This window comes from Helianthus annuus, chromosome 13 (assembly GCF_002127325.2).
Source record: "Helianthus annuus cultivar XRQ/B chromosome 13, HanXRQr2.0-SUNRISE, whole genome shotgun sequence".
In the NCBI taxonomy this organism is placed as follows: Eukaryota; Viridiplantae; Streptophyta; class Magnoliopsida; order Asterales; family Asteraceae; genus Helianthus; species Helianthus annuus.
This window is the reverse complement of record NC_035445.2, coordinates 92,278,865-92,299,582: the sequence shown is the minus strand read 5'-3', so window position 1 is coordinate 92,299,582 and position 20,718 is coordinate 92,278,865. Positions and strand designations below refer to the sequence as shown.

General features: G+C 36.5%; 2 protein-coding genes across 4 annotated transcripts; both read left to right on the top strand.

The window, feature by feature from the left end:
* The first annotated feature begins 1,192 nt into the window (after positions 1 to 1,192).
* On the top strand, positions 1,193 to 9,585 carry LOC110921403 (DEAD-box ATP-dependent RNA helicase 58, chloroplastic). 2 transcript variants are annotated; one of them, XM_022165723.2, is made up of 10 exons: positions 1,193 to 1,427; positions 2,969 to 3,062; positions 3,977 to 4,090; positions 4,751 to 4,873; positions 4,965 to 5,069; positions 6,300 to 6,458; positions 6,533 to 6,601; positions 8,462 to 8,551; positions 8,635 to 8,775; positions 9,188 to 9,494. In XM_022165723.2, the coding sequence occupies exons 1-10, from the start codon at positions 1,231 to 1,233 to the stop codon at positions 9,449 to 9,451; spliced, it is 1,356 nt and encodes a 451-aa protein (XP_022021415.1). In that variant the 5' UTR covers positions 1,193 to 1,230; the 3' UTR covers positions 9,452 to 9,494. The 2 variants fall into 2 exon arrangements, with proteins under 2 accessions (XP_022021415.1, XP_022021416.1); XM_022165724.2 differs by lacking the exon at positions 8,462 to 8,551 and having other exon boundaries at positions 9,188 to 9,585.
* Positions 9,586 to 12,102: 2,517 nt separating this feature from the next.
* On the top strand, positions 12,103 to 19,087 carry LOC110926461 (outer envelope protein 80, chloroplastic). Of its 2 annotated transcripts, none has more exons than XM_022170220.2 (16): positions 12,103 to 12,846; positions 13,656 to 13,749; positions 13,832 to 13,914; positions 13,997 to 14,091; positions 14,195 to 14,264; positions 14,355 to 14,448; positions 14,625 to 14,706; positions 15,580 to 15,615; positions 15,743 to 15,896; positions 16,112 to 16,261; positions 16,357 to 16,427; positions 16,528 to 16,606; positions 17,381 to 17,496; positions 17,585 to 17,732; positions 17,820 to 17,889; positions 18,768 to 19,087. In XM_022170220.2, the coding sequence occupies exons 1-16, from the start codon at positions 12,241 to 12,243 to the stop codon at positions 18,920 to 18,922; spliced, it is 2,103 nt and encodes a 700-aa protein (XP_022025912.1). In that variant the 5' UTR covers positions 12,103 to 12,240; the 3' UTR covers positions 18,923 to 19,087. The 2 variants fall into 2 exon arrangements, with proteins under 2 accessions (XP_022025912.1, XP_022025913.1); XM_022170221.2 differs by having other exon boundaries at positions 12,121 to 12,846; positions 13,660 to 13,749; positions 18,768 to 19,082.
* The last annotated feature ends 1,631 nt before the right edge of the window (positions 19,088 to 20,718 follow it).

Here is a 20,718-nt window from a genome sequence, read left to right as displayed (position 1 = left end):
CACTGACCACCACCATCAACAACCCACCACCACCACCACCCAACACCTACACACTTTCTACTCGCTTTCTCTCTCTCTAAAAACACACAAGGTGGTCGATTCCGACGGTGGCTCAGGCGGTTTGGTCGTTTCAGGCGGTGGTCGGTTCAGCCGGCTCTGGCGATGGGCGTTTCAGGCGGCTCAGACGGTGATCATTTCAAGCCGTGGCGGTGGTTTTCCCCAAACGACGGTTTAACATTTTTTTAGGGAACTGTCAGCAACATTCACACTTTTACCCACTAATCATCCAAACAAACACTCAATTTTTTTTTTTGGGGGGGGGGGGAACTGGACTTGCTATCAGTAAAGGATTCTCTATTCATCCCTTCAAGGTTTGTTCTCTACAGTTTGTAGATCTAAATCATCACAATTTCAGCTGGTTATAATCTTTTTAATTTGGTTTATTTCATGTGTTTAGGTTCTTGAATTAAGAGGTAAAAGCTTGAGACGAGTCTTATTAAAATTGCTCACAGGTGGTTTTTATGATCATTTTGGTGGTGGTGGTGATGGATATGGTGGCGGTGGCTGTCAAAATGGTGGTGGGGTGGGTTGGTTGGATAGAGAGAGAGAGAACTGAGATTGAGATATATTGGGGTTGTTTTTTTTGTTTAAGAGTTAATTACTGTTTTCGTCCATGTGGTTTGTCAAAAATCACTATTTTAGTCCATTAGTTTAAAAATTGCGATTTCAGTCCCTGTGGTTTCACTTTCGTAACCATTTCAGTCCCTGTACTTAACAGAATAATGGATTGAAATGGTTACGAAAGTGAAACCACATGGACTGAAATGGTTACGAAAGTGAAACCACAGGGACTGAAATCGTAATTTTTAAACTATTGGCCTGAAATAGTGATTTTTGACAAACCACAGGGACGAAAATAGTAATTAACTCTTTTGTTTAAATATATTCTAAAATGCTAGTATAATTACTAACTTGCCCTCATGTGCAAAGCATATGCCTTATTTAACTGAAAATTTTAACAAGGTTAGAGCCAAAGGACGTAAGGTGTAATGCTTTTAACGAATAAAGGACCGTGACTGTAATTATTGAAGTTAAAGACATCCATTACAACCTAATACAAACATAAAGGATGAAAAGTAAAAAAAAAATGAAGGTTAAATCAATAAAAAGTGTAAATAGATAGACACCACTGTGGGCTGCTATTGTTGTTCTACTGACTGACTGACTGAAATGGTGGTGTTCCTTTCATCTCTTACAGTTCCCTTCACACCCCCTTTCAACAAACGCTCTCACCACCCAATTTCAGTTTCAGTTTCCTCATCTTCGTCTCCATCAACAAATCAAGAAAACCCCAATTTTGTTGCTCACCAAAATGTGACTCTTCGAGACATCTGCCAAGCTCACGTGCCTCATCATATCTTGCGCAGGTCACATAAACTACTTGTTTTCTACTTCTCTTTATATTTATGACTAAAATGCTATTGCTTTGTAAATTTGGAATGATTTATGATTGTAAAATTTAAGTTATGGGTAGGTTTTTATTGCTAGAAAAAAAAAAAAAAAAAAAAAACTAAAAGATGGGATTTTTATGTGTGGGAAAATTTTATATATACTTGTAAATTTTATCTCAAATTATGTTTTTTTTATGCTAATGTTGTTAGATCATGAATTGGGGAATAGTTAGATTTTGTATTAGATACTTGACTTAGGGCCTTAGCTTTTCCTCTTATAGTGATAGCCTATGTCTGTCCCCTCTGACGTTGTCAGTCCCTAAGGTGACGTGGCGTACAAGCTATTCGCTCCAGCTGGGCACTCGCTTGTACCGGCTGTCGTCTTGTCCTCCCAGGATCTTGCAACCGTTGCTGGCGTCTAGCTATTGGTGCCACCTGTCATCCTTCTTGTCTGCAGGATGCAGGAGCATCTTCTTGTCACTAGGTGTCTTCTTCCAGAAGCTTCTAGAACTTTCTGGATACCTGTGTGTGACGGGGACGCCAGCTTGGAGTGGTGTGGTCCCTTTGACATGTGTTCACATGTGATTTAGGATCATACCTCTACAGTGCTTTTGTATGTTTATTTGACTCTTATGTCTGGATATGGTTTAGGAGCTGGGGGTCTCACTGGAAGCAGCCTTTCTATCCTGTCCTCTGGGATAGAGGTAAGGCTTGCCTACATCTCACCCTCCCCAGACGCTTGATTATAAGTGGGATTATACTGGGTACGCTTGTTGTTGTTGTTGTATATGTTTAGAGGGGATGTATGAAGTTGAATTTGTTGAAAAACATAAAGGATAGAGAAAAATAACATTGGGTGGAATGCGAAAATTTAAGTTATCATGTTCAATATGAACAACTTCTCTGTTCCTACGGGGTAGAGGTAAGGCTGTCTACATCTTACCCTCCTTAGACCCAGGGGCGCAGGATAAGGTATGTCCGGGGGGGCGCCCGACCCCCCCGAACTTTTCGATGCGTAGTGTTATGAATAGTACTTTCATATAGGTATATACGTTGCCGCCCCCCCCCCCCTCCCGGTTTCGCGAAAATTGGGGGGGGGGGGGGCATGGCTTCGCCAATGCTTAGACCCTACCTTAGCTTTGCTATTGGTAGGATTTACTGAGTATGATGATGATGATGTTCGATATGAACATCAAAAAGTTAAAATCTAAGGGTAGGATAATTGTAACTAAGGTTGTCAATGATTTGAAAAGAAAGTTATTGCTATAAGATAAGAAGTATATATAAGACGGTGAAAGTGAAACGCGAGGCAATTTTCCGCTTCAACTATAAAGAATAGTGTATAATGGGTTGTGACGGACTGACTGCACTAGGTACTCTACATTTATATTTGAAGTTGGTTTTCCGTTCTGGTCGTAGTCATGCTATTTACTCCAATATGTTTCTGGTCGTAGTCTTTACAGTTTGCGTTAACTACGCTTGAAGTATGTTGTTTGAATTGGTTGACCATGTTGCAGGGTCGAAGAAGTTGGATACCTTACACCTACCGAGATTCAAAGACAAGCTCTACCCGTCCTATTCTCTCGCCGTGACTGTATTCTTCATGCCCAGGTGAATATGTGCTTAAAAATATATTTTAGATGTGGGAAAACAGGTGCGTTGGGTAGGGGTGTTCAAAAAGCTCGCGGCTCGCTCGAAAAAGGCTCGTTTTGTTTTCAAGCCGAGCCAGCTCGTTTTGTGATCGAGCCGAGCTCGAGCCAGGGGTGCTCGGCTTGTGGCTCAACTTGTGGCTTGACTCGATGGTTAGGTTCTGTGGGTCGATTCGTGGCTCGACTCGATGGTTTGTATGTACGTATGTATGTGTGTGTATATATGTTTTAGAAATGTGTGTTAATTTTTTTATTTTTTGTTTTTTATGTTATCAATATTTGTAAAAATAATTAAAAGAAACTTCCGTTTTGCTCCCTGTGGTTTGGTCATTTTAACGGTTTTGCTCCAAACCTTTAAAAATAGCCATTTTACTCCCTGGTGTTTCGGTTTTTTTGCCAGTTTGCTCCCCGCCTCTAACTCCATCCAAATTGTTTGTTTTTCCATTTTGCTCCCCGCAGGGAGCAAACTGGCAACAAAACCAAAACATCAGGGAGTAAAATGGCTATTTTTAAAGGTTTGGGACAAAACCGTTAAAGTGACCAAACCACAAGGAGCAAAACGGAAGTTTACTCTAAAAAAAATTATTGAGTCAGCTCGATGATTGGGCTCTAGATGGCTCGAAGTTTTTATGAGCCAAGCTCGAGCTCAACTTTTCATCTCGTAAAAATAAACGAGCCGAGCCGTTTAAGTTCGAGCGCAGCCTGGCTCGGCTCGATTACAGCCCTAGCATTGGGCCACTTGGGTAACTACACAACCGGACTTGTATTTGTTAAATACTTAAATTATGAACATTATTTACAAATTTTCCACAAGTGTGAGAAGTCCATCTATTTGTTTGTTTATTAATTTTCTTGTTCTATTTTGTGGCTGTTCAGACAGGTTCAGGGAAAACCTTGGCATACTTGTTATTGATATATTCGGTAGTAAACACGCAAAGATCATCCGTACAAGCGTTGATTGTAGTACCAACTCGGGAGCTCGGCATGCAAGTGAGACTACTTTATGGTCATTCCATTCATTAAATAAAATCAAATAATTTATATAAACAAATATAATAAATCCTACATCAATTATTAGAGAAATTGGCCTGTAATAATCCCACCTAGACCTTATTGGCCATTAATAATCCCACCTCAGAATATTCCCCCCACTAGTCCCACCTTTCACCTATTTTTCCTACAATGGTCCCCCGTTAAAAAAACTTAACGAAGTTAAGCTTTTTTTCCAAATTGCAAACAGATTTTTTAGGGCTTTTGATCAGAACGATGATATGAGTCCATTGATGTAAAACTTACTTCGAAATGGTGCTCCAAGTGACTTGATTTTGGTTAATTGGAAATTTAAACACCCGAATTGAAGCGTCGTTTTCATCGTTTGGAGCACCGTTTCGAGGCAAGTTTTACATCAATGGACTCATATCGTCGTTCTAATCAAAAGCCCTAAAAATCTGTTTGTAATTTGGAAAAAAGCTTAACTCTGTTAAGTTTTTTTAACGGGGGGCCATTGTAGGAAAAATAGGTGAAAGGTGGGACTGGTGGGGGGAATATTCTGAGGTGGGATTATTAATGGTCAATAAGGTCTAGGTGGGATTATTACAGACCAATTTCCCCAATTATTATCGCAAAGTTTACGGTTTTCAATAATTAAAGGTTGCAAAAGTTGCGCGCATGCTAGCCGCAAAGGCTGATCAACCCGAACTTGAAAATAAAGCGTGCACTATTATGGCTCTTTTAGATGGAGGAACTTTAAAACGACAGAAGAGTTGGTTAAAGGTATGATTATATTATTTTCTCCGATAAGTTTGGATTAGAATATTATTTAACTCCTTCAAAAAAGAAATTATATATAATTTTATAATTGCAGGCAGAGCCCCCTACGATAATTGTTGGAACACTGGGAAGCTTGTGTCAAATGCTTGAGAAACAGATGATCAAACTAGAATCAATGCGCGTGCTAGTAATTGATGAGGTATTTATTCACGCATCTGGATCCAAAAGGTTCGAAATCTAGTCATTTTCATCCGACTCATTAACTCTATCCACTTCTCTCCGTTAAATGAGGGATATTTCCGTCTTTTTAGACATTTTTTATTAAAACAAAAAGCACTATTAAGAAATAAAGATACACCTCTGTTGACTTTCTAGTTATGACTTTTCTTATAGACATTAACAAATAGGTAATAGGACGGAAATACCCCTGACGTAACGTTAAAAAATGGATGGAGTTAACGAGCCGGATGAAAATGGCAAGATGTTAAACCTTTTGGATCCAGATGCGGAAAAGCAAACCTTTGGACAAAAGTCGCAAAAGTGGTCAAACCTCAGGGACGAAAATGGTAGTTTACTATATATTTACTTAAGTCAGCATTAGGATATGGAAGTTTGGGGTGTAAGGAGAAACAAAAGGGTATAATGGTCATATTATAAATTGTCATTTACTTAAATGGGCAAGTATGATAATATTAGTATTTTGAATGGTCATATTTAATTTTATTTTTTTGGTTGGGTAAATATGATATTTTGCAACTTACTAGGGCGCTCTCTCTCTCTCTCTATATATATATATAGAAAGTGTAAAATACAATAGCCCTTAACGTGCGACCAGTACGCGACAAAAAGATAACATGTGTGATTATTTGATATAACATGCGTGATTAGTGTTCTTTTCAATTAGTCTGGGTTTGATCAATTTCGTCCAATTCGTTTCAATTTTCTTTTCGTTTCACTTCAAATTCGCCATTGTTCGGTCAATTTCATCGAATTGGATTCAAATTCATTGTTGATTTTGAAAAGTTTCATCAAAATGTCGACCCTCGCAATCAAACCGTAGAACAGAGGATGAAGGAACATGACTAAGCTTTGATTCAGACCGTAACAGAGGATGCAGGAACATGACCAAGCTTTGATTCGATTGGAGTCAGAGGGCAGTAACAATGGTTTCAGATCGTAGAACAGGGGATGCGATTTTTGAACTGGGAATTAGGGCATGCGTGATTAACGTGCGTGATTTATGTTTCCAACATGGTTTTTTGAGTTTTATAACGTGCGTGATTTTCAAATGAACGTGCGTAATTATATGTCGTACCGGTCATACGTTAAGAACTATTGTACGTTAACCTTCCTCTATATATATATATATATATGTATATATATATAGGATGATTAGGTTAAAATGTACATCTGATTTGATATATTGTAGGTTGATTTCATGTTTAATTCCTCAAGTCAAGTTAGCTCTCTTCGAAAGCTATTAATATCTTACTCGTCGATCAACAATCGTCAAACAATATTTGCTAGTGCATCAATTCCTCAACACAGGCGCTTTTTATACGACTGTATACAGCAGAAGTGGACTAAGGTTAGGCACAAGAGCATCATTTTATTTTCATTTATATTCATAATAAATTCATGTGATATTGTTTGTTACCGCAGGCTGATGTTGTTCATATCCATGCAAATCCTGTTCAGCCGATGCCTGCACGTCTCCAGCACAGATTTTTGGTGAGTCAATTGCTGAATTAGAAACCGTACTGCATTACCTTGTCGAGACGTGTCAATATGAATGGGACGGGTTCAGGGCCGGTACTATGAACAAAACGTTGAGGCTAAGGTTTTTGTCCCATTATTTTAGTGGGCCCCAAATTTTATATTACACTTTTTCATATTTGTTTGATTCTTTCTATTATATTATTATATTTTTTTGTGATATAGTTTAATTGTTTGTATATATATATAGAAAAAGTGTATCGTACATTACGGCTTAACGTACTTCACGTACGACAACATGCGTGATTAATGTTTTCAATATGCGTGATTATTGTGTTTCAACATGCGTGATTTTGGATTTTTGAGTTATAACGTGCGTGATTTTAAAAAGAACGTGCGTAATTACCTGTTGTACGTGATGTACGTTAAGCCGTAATGTACATTAACCTTCCTCTCTCTCTCTCTCTCTATATATATATATATATAGGGTAAGGTTCATGCGAGAACCACCTTTATTGCGAGAACCGCGAGAACCAATGTGAACACAACCTAAAATAGCTAAAAAAACCTACCCCCCCCCCCCCCCCCCCAAAAAAAAAGCTAAAAACTAAACCCCCAAAAAACCTAAAAAAATATTAAAAAAAATCAAAAAACACACAAATTTTTTTTTTTAAATTTAATTTTTTTTGGCTACTAAAAGTAGCGATTTTTTTTATAAAAAATATTAAAAAAAAATTATTTTTGTGTGTTTTTTAGCTCTTGGTTGTGTTCAGGGGCGGACCCCAATCTTTTTAAAAAAAATAGTAGATTCGGTATATTAAATTGTATATGGACCCCATAAATACAATTAGGTGGACACAATAGAAATAAAAAGAAAGCTGGTGTAGTGGTAAATCTCCCTCTTTTTCACCAAGAGGTCATGGGTTCAATCCTTGATAAGCCCATTTTTCTTATTTTTTTTTAAAATCTAGTTCAAACCTCCCTTTAACTCAACCCGAACGAGGACCGACCCGAAAATGGACCCCATTGAAATAAAATCCTGGGTCCGCCACTGGTTGTGTTCACATTGGTTCTCGCGGTTCTCGCAATAAAGGGTGGTTCCTAACGGATCTTTGTCTTATATATATATGGAGGCGGTTAACGTACAAGACCACCTTATCGTGCGATGCGTACGCGAGCATCTCAACCGCACATCTAATCTAACCTAGGCCTTCAATTGAATGCGGTGGCACAATAGTAATTAACTTTGTCTAATTACGCATGCTATTGCATAATTATGCACGATGGGTTGGGTTGAACCCTAATTAGGCACGTTATTTGCATAATTACGCACGTTATATTGGTGGTCGCGTACCATCGCACGTTAAGAGCCTTTTGTAATTAAACCTTTCACTATATATGTACACGTATGTAAATTAAAATATAAATTTTTGTCAACCTTGTAAACTATAAACACTTTTTAGCTTATTGTTGTTAATCCCAAATAGGATAACGAAGAACCATTGTTACTTGTTAGGTAATCTTTTTTTTCTTTATTTTTTTTTTAATCAAAAGGAGTCACAACTCTCAAGTTTGAATTTCACTATAGGCCCCGACATAGGTTGACCGCGTCTGGCCTGGTTGACCGATGGATGATCTTTTTTTTTATGTGTGTGAATTCCATATTAACCAGCTTAGCAAATTTTAAACTTTTTTCATATAATACAAAAAAAAAAATATTTTGTAGCATCAAAGCTATCAAAGTAATTACAATGGTGGTGTAATGCGTCAAAAGTATTTAATGCTTACCTCTCCTAAATCGTTTTATTAGTATTAGAACGTGAAAATGCCGTCGCCCGCGTGCTAATAACAGTCTAATACATTAACGGTTGTCAGATATGTAGTAGAAACGAAAGACATTCAGCATTGTTGTCCTTATTGCAATCGGATGCACCTCAGTCTGCCATAATTTTTGTTAATGAACAGGTTTGACTTTTGTTAATTGATAGTGTAGTTTGACTTTAAATAGCTTGAAGGTTAATTAAAATATGTAATTATTATTTTTGCAGTCCGAGAAGTCGAAGAAGGCTGGAAACGCTCCTGCGACTAGTGTTGTAATTGATGTGCTCAAGAATTCACATAAAGGGAGTCATGAAATTCTGCTTCTAGAAGAAAAGTTAAATTTCAACTCTAGAGCAGCTTCTTTCTCTGTAAGTAATTCCATGCAAATTACCAACATACCCTTGTCCATTTTCGTCGCTTTCTTTAAAGTATGTTCTTGTCTTCATGTTACGACTAGATGAAATTATAACTAAATTTAAAGTATAGTAACATAGATGTCAATAGCGGTTATAGCGATCGCTGTAGCACGCTACGTAGCGAAGCGATGTAGTGTCGCTATTAGAGTTATAGCGACTGATAGCGAGAATAGCGACAGTTAATCTTTTTTTGTTTAATATAAATAGCAATTAAATATAGCTATAAAATAGCTGGATTATAGGTTTTTGTTAAATATACATGTAAAATAGCATATATACCAGGGTATTTTGATATAATATACATATAAAAAAATTAAATTTTTTTTTTCTGGTGTATCGCTATTTATGAAATAACTGATTACAGGAACTGAGACAAGGTGGATCATATCTTCTGGTAGCAACTGATATAGCGGGCAGAGGTGTTGACCTGCCGGATACAACTCACATATACAACTTTGACTTACCGAAAGATGCAGTACACTATCTACATCGGGCTGGAAGAACAGGTAGAAAACCATTTTCAGAAAATAAATGTGTAGTTACAAGCATCATAACATCAGAGGAACGGTTTGTTCTACAAAGATATGAAAACGAGTTGATGTTCGTCTGTGACGAGCTGTTTTTATAAGTGTTACTCATTTTCCATGCTAATTTCTCCGTTTTGTTTATTATTTATTTATTTTCTTGGGGTGCAAGTAATCTAGCGTATCCGCATGGTGTAAAGTGGATCCGAGTTAAATTGTCCGATGTTTTGTTTTTAAAGATTTGCACAAAACTTCTAGATCGTCTTCTTTTGTTACGAAAAAAAAAAAAAACTCACGGGCCCCACCAATACCCTACTAGTCACCGGGACCTGGACAATTCAACGATATTAAACCAAACTGACCGAATTCCTGCTGCATCGCGCGGGAAAATTCACCTAGTTATCATAACTTATTGAATGAGGCACATAACTTATTATCATACTGTGGTGTAATCCCGCCTAAATGCAGCCAGGTGGCTAAGAATATGCCAAAGTTGGTTTTGATTTATAGATATAGATAGATATATTCGACATTCTATGTTCCTTGATGTGCGAGTCGAACCCACTTCAACTCGAAACGAAATGAGCTAACTCGACTCAAAAACTCTTAACAAGCTGAAAGTTGAACTCGAACTCAACTTAGATCCAGGCTCGATGGACCATCTCGTATATTTATTTTCGAAATTCTAAAGATATTGTATTTCATTGAACACGTATTGTAGATACAGGACCGAGTCCGGACCACATTGAAGGCCGGACGTATATACACCCACCGGAGGACCAAGTGCTTAAAAGGCCATGACCAGGAACAAAAAGGTCCGTCCCTCCGTCCATGGAAAGGACGCACATCATAAAGTGCGTCCAGCCGGACGACGTCATCTAAAAACCAACCGGTATAAATACCCTCTTCAAGTACACCTCAAGTACGATTTTCTGAACCTTCGTCCTCCTTCTCTCTCTACTTTCTCTCGCTAAACAAATACTTATCCTCACGCCGGAGGGTGGTCGCAGAGTGACCCTCCCACCTCTGCGGCGAGCCTTAACGGTTTGTTGCTTGTGCAGGTTCAGTTTTTCAACCTGTTTAAGATCTAATTGTGGTTAGTTCAGAGTTCGGCCACTTTTTGGATCTTCACGTATGATAGACATAAAAAGTAATAGTATTTCTTATAGGGACGTGCACGTTGCGGTTTTGTTCTAAGCTCCAATCAAACTTAAACCGAAATGTATGGTTATTATAGTTTCTTAACTGATCAGTTTACAACTAATTTTGGTTGGTTATAGACTTATAGGTCTATTAGCCTTTTATATGTGTAATGAAATTGGGCTTTAAATGTTGAAATGTTCGGTCCTTACAAAATGATCCAAAAATGAATTTGGGCTTCGATATGAAATCCAAACCGAAAGTCCCATAAAACCTTGATTTAAGAAAAAGATATAATTAATTTGAGGCTTGAGCCTTCATTTTCAGTTTGGTTCAGTTATATTGGTTCAACTATGTTATTTAATTCGGTTATGAGTTTGTTAATCCGTCTAAGACTAGAAGGTATGGGGGCTGGCTGAGGCCTGGCTAGGACCGGCGCCGGTCCCCCACACCGCCCCCCTGGGGCTCGGCTCGGCACAACCGGCACCCCACAGCCGGGGTAGCCGGTCCTCTCTCCTCCTTCCTTCTCTCACATATACCTATACATACATACATATATATACACAAAGGGGTTCATCCCCCACCCCCTAGGTCCATCCTCTCCAAGCCACTCCTACGCGGCGCCTACGTGGCGGCTCATCCCTTCCAAGCCCATCCTCTCCATACCCTTTAGTCTAAATGAGCTGAACGGACACATACACGGTATCGTTCGTGCTCGTTTGTTAAGGAATGTGTTCACGAACTATTGATGAACACTTACCGAACATGATTTTATGTTGATGTTTGTTCATTAAGGAAATTAACATGTTCATGTTCGTTCGTTATTTTTAGGCAACGAACACAAACGAACACAAAAAACGACCATGAACACAAATGAATAAAATGGAATACAAACAAACGTCCATGAACATAAACAAACACGAAGAAACATATATTAATTTTGAATAAGTTTGATATTTTTCATCACAAACATTACGTAGACCCACTCATATACACTAATATTTAGTAAATGTGTTATTAGTTGGAATTTTAAAGTATTTGAATAACATATACAAATTAAAACCCTAATAAACCGTTGAACACAAACGAATATAACCGAATACATTATCGAACATTCACGAACATAAATGAATAAACACGACGGTCTCTCTTCATGTTTATTCATTTAAATTCTTGTTTTTGTTCGTTCATTTGTTAAAAGAACAAACACAAACGAACTTTAGACAAACAAATCACGAACTGTTTACTTAACGTTTCGGATACCCCTAAAAAAGAAAAGTATACAATAAGTAGAGATGAGCAAATGGTACCGGGTATCGGTACTGAATTGGTACCGAATTTACCAAGCCAGATACATTTTTGGTACCGATTCGGTACCGACTTTTGACATTTTCGATACCGGTTCGGTACCAGCCAGGACGGTACCGGTTCGATACTAGTATTTACCGGTTTTTACACTAAAATACCGGTACCGATACCAAACCGTACCGTACCGGAGATATTCGGTGCCCACTTTTAAGGATTTTTGATACCGATACTTTCGATACCGGTATCGATACAGTACCCCGAACGGTACCATGCTCTAGATAGATAGAATAATCCGTATAGAATCAAAAAAAGTTGTGTAACATTCAAGTTAGGTCGTTCATGTCACAACACACTGGTCCATCTTCTTCTTCACCAAAACCCTAGAAAATGCATATAACTTCAATTTAGGGTTTCTTCACAGATTGTAATTCATCCGATTCAAACAATGCCGGAAAACAAATCTTTCCACTTCCGTTCCTCCACCGTCAAAATCCCCCAATTCCTCCCTATACACCACCACCGCCACCACCACCACCACCACCGCCACCACCGCCCTCTCTTCGCCGACCTTCACCTCTCCATCTCGTCAGCAATCAACAATTCCAAACACTCACTCACTCAATTCATATCCTCCATCAACACTCATCCACTTATCAACAAACTAATTACACCTAAATTATCACACACTTTCCACACTCTTCACTCCAAAAAACAACCGCCGCTGCTATGCTCAGCTTCATTGGCGTTGACGAAGGCTGACGAGGAGGGCGGCGAGTTGACTCAGTCGAGTAAGAGTCACTCAGTGAGTCGGAACGATGATGAGCGTGTGCTGATTAGTGAGGTGTTGGTGAGGAATAAGGACGGTGAGGAGCTTGAACGGAAGGATCTGGAAGAAGAGGCGATTGCGGCATTGAAACGGTGTCGTCCAAATTCGGCTTTGACTATGCGTGAGGTGCAGGAAGATGTGCATCGGATTATTGGAAGCGGTTATTTCTGTTCGTGTATGCCTGTTGCTGTTGATACTCGTGATGGCATCCGTTTGGTGTTTCAGGTAGTATTAGTTCTTATGCATTGAAGATTATTGTATATTTTAGGACTATTATTCTCTCTATATACAGCATTACAGCCCCTATGTAGCACAATTAGGTCTGTAAACGAACCGAACGTTCAGCGAACTGTTCATGAACCATTCGGTATTCGTTTAATAATAAACGAACGTAGACGAACAAAGGTCGCGCTCGTTCAATTGCGTTTGTGAACGTTCGGTAGTATACGAATATGTGCGTTCATGCTCGTTTGTTTTGTTTGGTTTAGTTTATGTTCATTGTTCAGTTGTTAGAAACTTAGAGCTTTGAAACGTTATGCTTATTATGTCTAACTTGTGTCTTTATTTTGGATAATTATATTTATGGTTATTATATAGGTGCTTAACAAGGTGATTATGTCTATTGTTTGGGATTAAGAATGTTATTTAGTTTTTATAAGGGTATATGTTTGTTTGTGTTCGTGAACAAGTTCAATTTCTTAATGAACGAACACGAACAAGAATTTTCGTTCGATATGTGTTCGTGAACAGGTTCAATTTCTTAATGAACTAACACGAACAAGCATTTTCGTTCGATATCTGTTCGTGAACAAGTTTAATGCTAAACAAATGAACATGAACAAGACTCGGTTCGGTTCGTCTACAGCCCTAAACGCTATCATACTCAATTTATACAATACAATTTCTGTTTTATCTATAGCTATGGCTATATTGGAGTTAAGAGATCAGAAAACAAGTTATGCAAATGCTATTATACATGAATTTTAGCATTCTTGTTAAGTTGTTATACTTACACTAGTATATTTTGGCATAAGGTAGAACCAAACCAAGAATTCCAAGGTCTGATTTGCGAAGGAGCCAACGTTTTGCCGACAAAGTTCGTAGAGGATAAGTTTCGCGATGGATATGGTATGGTTACCACGGACGTTATCATGTAATATGAAGCTTCATAGGTTACTTTTATTAACCGAATCTTTTCCAAGTTATGCAGGGAAAATTGTAAATATAAGGCGTTTGGATGAAGTTATAAACTCCATCAATGGATGGTATATGGAGCGTGGCCTTTTTGGCTTGGTTAGTATTTGATCCCATTGCCACATGTTCTTCTGTTCACTATAACACCATTAACTAAGTAACTGTATTTTGAGATCAATAGGTTTCAGGAGTTGAGATTCTTTCTGGGGGAATTTTGAGGTTACAAGTGTCGGAAGCAGAGGTTAACAATATATCCATACGCTTTCTCAACAAAACGTAAGATCCCAATCTTTATTTCTGCTGTTCATGTTAACATTTTGTTATGATTATATGCTAACATTACAACATGTATTAAAATATATTTGTTTTATGAGTCCAGTGGTGAGCCAACTACGGGTAAAACGAGGCCCGAGACAATACTTCGCCAACTAAATACGAAAAAGGGGCAGGTATTAAACTGACGACTTTCTGCTTAAACTTGTCTTTTCACACAAATATATGTTATATTGTGTAACTTTCAATGTTAATGTTATTATTAGGTGTATAGTATGCTTCAAGCAAAAAGAGATGTAGATACATTGCTAGCAATGGGTATTATGGAGGATATTAGCATTGTCCCCCAGCCTGCTGGAGGTAATATGATATATGTGGTTTTGACTTTTGGGCAGGAAATATCTATAGTATATTGACCAAAAAACGATGTTATTTATTTAAGTTAGTAATTGAACTGTTTGTATGTGTCTATAAGCCTATTATTTGAAACTTTAGTTTTTATCGAGTATTGAACGATCTTACATTATTTTTTACAGACTCTGGGAAAGTGGACCTGACAATTAATGCGGTTGAACGCGTAAGTGGAGGCATATCGGCTGGTGGTGGAATTTCAAGTGGGTATGTGATCTCATTGTTGGTCCATGTAATATAACTAGGGGTGAGCAGAAAACCAAAATAACCGAACCGAAACAAAAACCGACGGTTCGGTTTTCGGATTTCTAATAACCGAAAATTTCGGTTTGGTTTTCGGATAACCATTTTCAATAACCGAGAAAAAACTGAACCGATAAGTTACAATGGTAGGCCTAGTCTATATATTTTTATGTTTAAGTTTAAGTTATTTAAGTGTTTAACCTATGCTAGTAGGACGTATTAATTTTATTCTTGAATGTTACGTATTTATAATAAAAACATTAACATGTTTATTTTTTAATTGAAATGATTTATCTGTTGCCTACAAGAAATAACATTTAATATAAAACTTAAATGATCTTCAAAGTATTATAAAAGAAAATGTCTTAATAAAAACTTTGAAGAAAGTAGAAACTTAAAAATAGATTAGAAGGTTAGATTTATGTGAACAATATTAACTAAAAAGGTTAAATATAATAACTTAAATGTTAACATCTAAGAAAAAATTACTCTTTATTTTTGAATGTTGCGTAATTTTGTTCCAAATACCGAAACCAAACATTTCAGTTTACCATAAAACCAAACTGAATCGCATCGTGCACACCCTAATATAACTAGATGTGGCAAGATGCGTGAGTTGGTACTTTTAGTACATGTTGACACACGCAGGTTCATGTTGGGTTGACCAAGAAACACTTTCTTGCGTATTGTTAAATTTTCAATAAATGGCGTTAATTATGATTACAAAAGCAACATTGTACATTTGTACTAATAATGATCTGATTTTTTTGAATGGTCGCTTTAGATTGTGTATGATACGTGCAATGATATTTACTTATTGCTCTCTTTTATTTGTAGGATCACAAGCGGCCCTTTAGCAGGACTAATCGGGAGGTAAATATACACCCTTTGAGGAAAGAGTGATATTTCCCTTGAGCAACATTATTGTTTACATGATGACGATTCTCTACAACTTAAGTATGACATTTGATTTCTGTTTTTAACAATTTTTCCATTGCAGTTGCGCAGTTTATCATCGAAACCTCTTTGGGAGGAACCAAAAGATTAATCTATCGTTAGAGAGAGGGCAGATCGACTCCATCTTCCGGATCAACTACACTGATCCATGGATCGAAGGAGATGATAAACGGACATCAAGAACAATAATGATACAGGCACCTATCCAATTTTAAATATGATTCATGATATTTTTATTAAAGGTGACAATTTCAAGTTTCAACCCATTTGTTCGTAAATGGGTTGATTTGGGTTGTGTTTTATTTCACCTGTGTCAAATGGGTCAAGATAACAAACAACCTGGTTCACCTTGCCACTTCATATATTTACATAAAAATGCAAGATAATAAATTGGTGATTTTATGTGATTTAGAACTCCAGGACACCCGGGACTCTTGTTCACGGGCCTCATGGAAATCAACCCAACAACAGCAGCCCTACGATCACACGGGTTACTTCTGGCATCGAGTACAGCCGGCCATTTAGACCAAAGTGGAGTGGGACCGCAGGGCTTATATTTCAGGTATTTCTACAAATCTTTCCTGGATGTTGAATAATTTTAAGAAAATATGTTTATGGTAAAAAACACTAACTGATTCCCGCCTGTAACATCAACAGCGTGCTGGTGCTCGTGATGATAAAGGGAACCCTATGATAAGAGACTTCCATAACTGCCCACTAACTGCAAGGTATTCATAAAGACTTTTATTTATTTATTTTTTTAAATTTTTATAAAGCCATTAAACTTAATAGTCAAACTTGACAAGTTCTTTTTTAAATTTGTTGTAGTGGTAATAATCATGATGATATGCTACTTGCTAAAGTTGAAAGTGTTTATACTGGTTCTAGCGACCCTAGTTCTTCATTGGTAAGACATGAATCTTCTATCTACTTCCACTTTTATTCGCAGGACCAAAATGTGGCAATTTTAACCCACTTACGTAGAAATGGGTTGATTTAAGTTATATTATCTCTTTATTCAGAAAAATTAGAAATACATTTTTTCATCTAGTTTAGTATAGGGACGTGCACGGTTTGGTTCAGTTCAGTTTTTTGGTAAAACCGAAACCGAAATTTTCGGTTTGTTAAAACCGTTCGTCTTTAGCAACAGTTAGGTTCGTTTTTTCGGTTTTTGGAACAAAATTACGTAAAATTAAAAAATATAAGTATAATCTAAGATTTAAAAATCTTTCTTAGATGTTTACATGTAAGCTATTATATTTAACCTTTTAATTAACATTGTTCACATAAAAATAACCTTCTATTCTATTTTTATGTTTCTCCAATGTTTATATTAAGACATTTTCTTCTCTAATACTTTGAAAATCATTTAATTTTTATGTTAAATTTTGTTATTTTTTTGTAGGTAATGGATAAGTCGTTTCAAATATAAATAATCTAATCTTTTTTATTTCAAATACTTAAACATTCAAGAATATAATTAACAATTCCTAATTCGATATATATAATAAACACTAAAAAATTATTTGTTAGATTTTTCGGTTCGGTTTTCATAAAATGCAAAAGAGTAACCGAACTGTAAATTTCGGTTCGGCTAAATCGGTTTTTTCGGTTTCGTTTTTTTGGTCAACTGGACTCAACCCTATTAAAAATTACCTTGTTTGACCGACATATATTGCAGTTTGTAGTTACAATGGAGCAGGGACTTCCGGTATGGTCAGAGTGGTTAGTATTCAATAGAGTTACTGGTCGTGCGCGAAAAGGGCTTGTGATTGGTCCTGCTCGCTTTAATTTAAGGTAATTTACTCTATTTATGATCTCAATGGTACAATATTATCAATTCTAGTTTTTTAAAGTAAATACGTGTAATTTTGTAAAATTATAGTTTATCAGGTGGTCATGTTGTGGGTAACTTCCCTCCTCATGAAGCATTCCCGATTGGCGGAACAAACAGCGTTAGAGGTTATGAAGAAGGGGATATTGGGTCAGGAAGATCTTACGGTGTTGGTTGTGGAGAAATATCTTTCCCTCTGGTGTGTAATTGAACGTTTTTAGTTATTATTTTAACTATATTTGTTGGTGTAAAATCTGATCTTAACTATATTTGTTTCACCGTGCAGGTGGGGCCAGTAGAAGGAGTTATGTTTGCTGACTATGGAACGGATCTTGGATCAGGCTCAAGCGTTCCTGGTAAATTTCTCTCATCATTATGGATTCTAACGAACTGAACGAATACGAACAAGTCCTTGTTCGTGTTCGTTTGTTAAGGAAATACATGTGTTCACGAACAATTCATTAACGCTTACCAAACGAGATATTTTTTTTCTTTAAGGAAATGAACATGTTCATGTTCGTTTGTTAATTGTAGGTGCCGAACACAAACGAATATAAACAAACGTTCATGAACACACACAAACACAAGCGAACGTTCATGAACACAAACAAGCGTATACTAATGAACGTGGGGGGTACTGGAATAGGGTTTATTTGTCCCAATTACCTCATATAAAAATCAAAGAATATAAAAAATAAATATATAAAAATTTAAAACTCTAATTAACTATCAAATACAAACGAACATAAACGAACACGTTATCGAACGTTCACGAACATAAATGAACGAACACGGCCTTTGTTCATGTTCATTCATTTAACTAAACAAACAAATTCTTTTTGTTCGTGTTTGTTCGTTTATTAAACGAACGATCACATATGAACTTCCCACTGAACGGTTCATGAACTGTTTGTTGAAAGTTCAGTTCGTTTGAAGCCCTAGTTCAAATCACTGAGGTTGCATTTTTTTCCAAACCTATATAATACGAAATATTGGCTAGACTGGAATGGGTTGAATCGCCTGAACTTGCCCAAAATCTATATATAATGCTTACACTTTACATTTACAAACCCTAATATTGTTATATTTATAGATTTTGATATTTTTTGTAAGATCACTGTTTTTGTAATCATAAATAACACCACCCACCATACATTTACACTCAGAATGCGTGTATATGTATTATCGTAAAGCGTAAGGGTCAACCCACCTGATTTTTTGTTGTGTAATGAAGGTGATCCAGCTGGACCAAGGTCAAAGCCCGGAAGTGGATACGGTTACGGGGTTGGTGTGCGTGTAGCATCGCCTTTAGGGCCTCTTAGACTCGAGTACGCTTTCAGTGACAAGGGAAAAGGAAGGTTTCACTTTGGCGTCGGCCAACGAAATTGAGTTCATCTGAATCTAAATAAAGATTTTCCTCTTCAAATTTTGATCATATTATTGTTCCTTTTTTCTATAACAAAATGTGTGAAAATTTAACAGAAATATTATGATATATTTTTAGTGTTAGTTGAATAGTTGGTTGTGCAATATATAAGTCACTGTAATACTCCAGTGGTCCGTCAGTGATCCAAATTTGCCGTTCAAAAAAATAATATATATAAGTCGCTATTGGAAGCACAAAAGGAAGATTGTGGGTGCACATGACTTTTGGATCTCCTGCACGTGTGCTTATGATCTTAAAAATTCTTGGTTTGTTCACCTTACACAGATTTATGCACTAAATGTCTTCTAAGTTCATCGGAAATATTCATGTTTGATTTGTTTATTTTGTACTTCCAATAGTTGTACTTTGAATTACTGTTTCGTCAATTATTATAGACACAACAGAACATATGCATCTTGTGCTTGTACCGTATAACTGTATAAGTCTTGAGATCTGCATAAAATCTATTGGGATTATTTGTTTTAGAAGAAAGGCATTCAGTTTCTAGTTTTGTCAAGTTTTGATTATCAAGAAGAAAGTTTAATAATCTTCTAAAAATAAGAAGTCGTAAAAAGGGTATTAAACTGATTTTGATTGACCTTATTCAAGTGATATTTGAACTTTATGATTTTTAGGTTTTTATTTTTGGATTTATAGCTTATAGATTTTAGATTTTTTTTATATCATTATGTATTCTTATTTAGCATTGTGTCTATTCTTTATTTGCGTCATTGTGTATTTTTTGAGATTAATTGTGTCATTTTTGCTAGACGTTGAATTATATTTTTTTTGGCATTTTGTTATATTTTGTTCGACATTGTGTTATATATTGCGATCCATTGTGTCATTATGTACTTAGATTTATGAGACTTTGTAGAATAACTTTACCATAATAAGGTAACCTTTATAAATCTATTAGCGTCTCATTCCCCTTTGAGCTTCCACTACTGGCTTTTGATTTAAACAATGATTGATCTTGGCTTGATGTGATCGGATAAAAAAATGATTTATCTCTCTTTCACGCATAAAGCCCTCGCGCCCATTACCACTATGGCGCTCAAGCCCATAACGCCCTCTAGGCTTTGTTTGGCGCTTGCTCAGGCTAATGCTAAGATGGATGTGGGCGCCAACCCACAACGGCAGTGGCGGATCCAGGATTTTATTCTAATGGATTCCTTTTGGTAAATTCTCTTTACTTCTCACTATTTTTTTTCTAAATTCTTTAAGGTTCTCATTAATTCTTTTCGATTTTTTCCAAACGCACTGGGTTCCTAGGAACCCACAAATGTGGGCTGGATCCGCCCCTTCACTACAGATAGTCTAACATGTTGAGTGTAGCTTGTGTTTTATCCGGTTCATTAGTTAGTAAGGTATTAACCTATGTTTATCTGGTCCGTTAATTATGCATTGAAGCCATCCCTTTATATTTAACTTCAACTAACCTTAACTAATTTAAACAAGTATTATTGATGAATTTTTTTTGATATGATATGTAAATTAAATTTTAAATACTTGATTGAAATTACTCAATTAATCAAATTATGATGAAACATTATTATTATCTTTAAATATATAATAAATAAATGTAGTTGAATTAAATGAAAAAAAGACAAAGGGTACAATCACCTGGAACCTACAAAGGTTACTGCTATCTATGTTACTATTGCATCTTCAGGCCTGGACATATGATGGTTGTCGATAACCATACAAACAACATTGCGTGTGTAAAGACTCAAGAGTCAAGACTTCTTCATATATG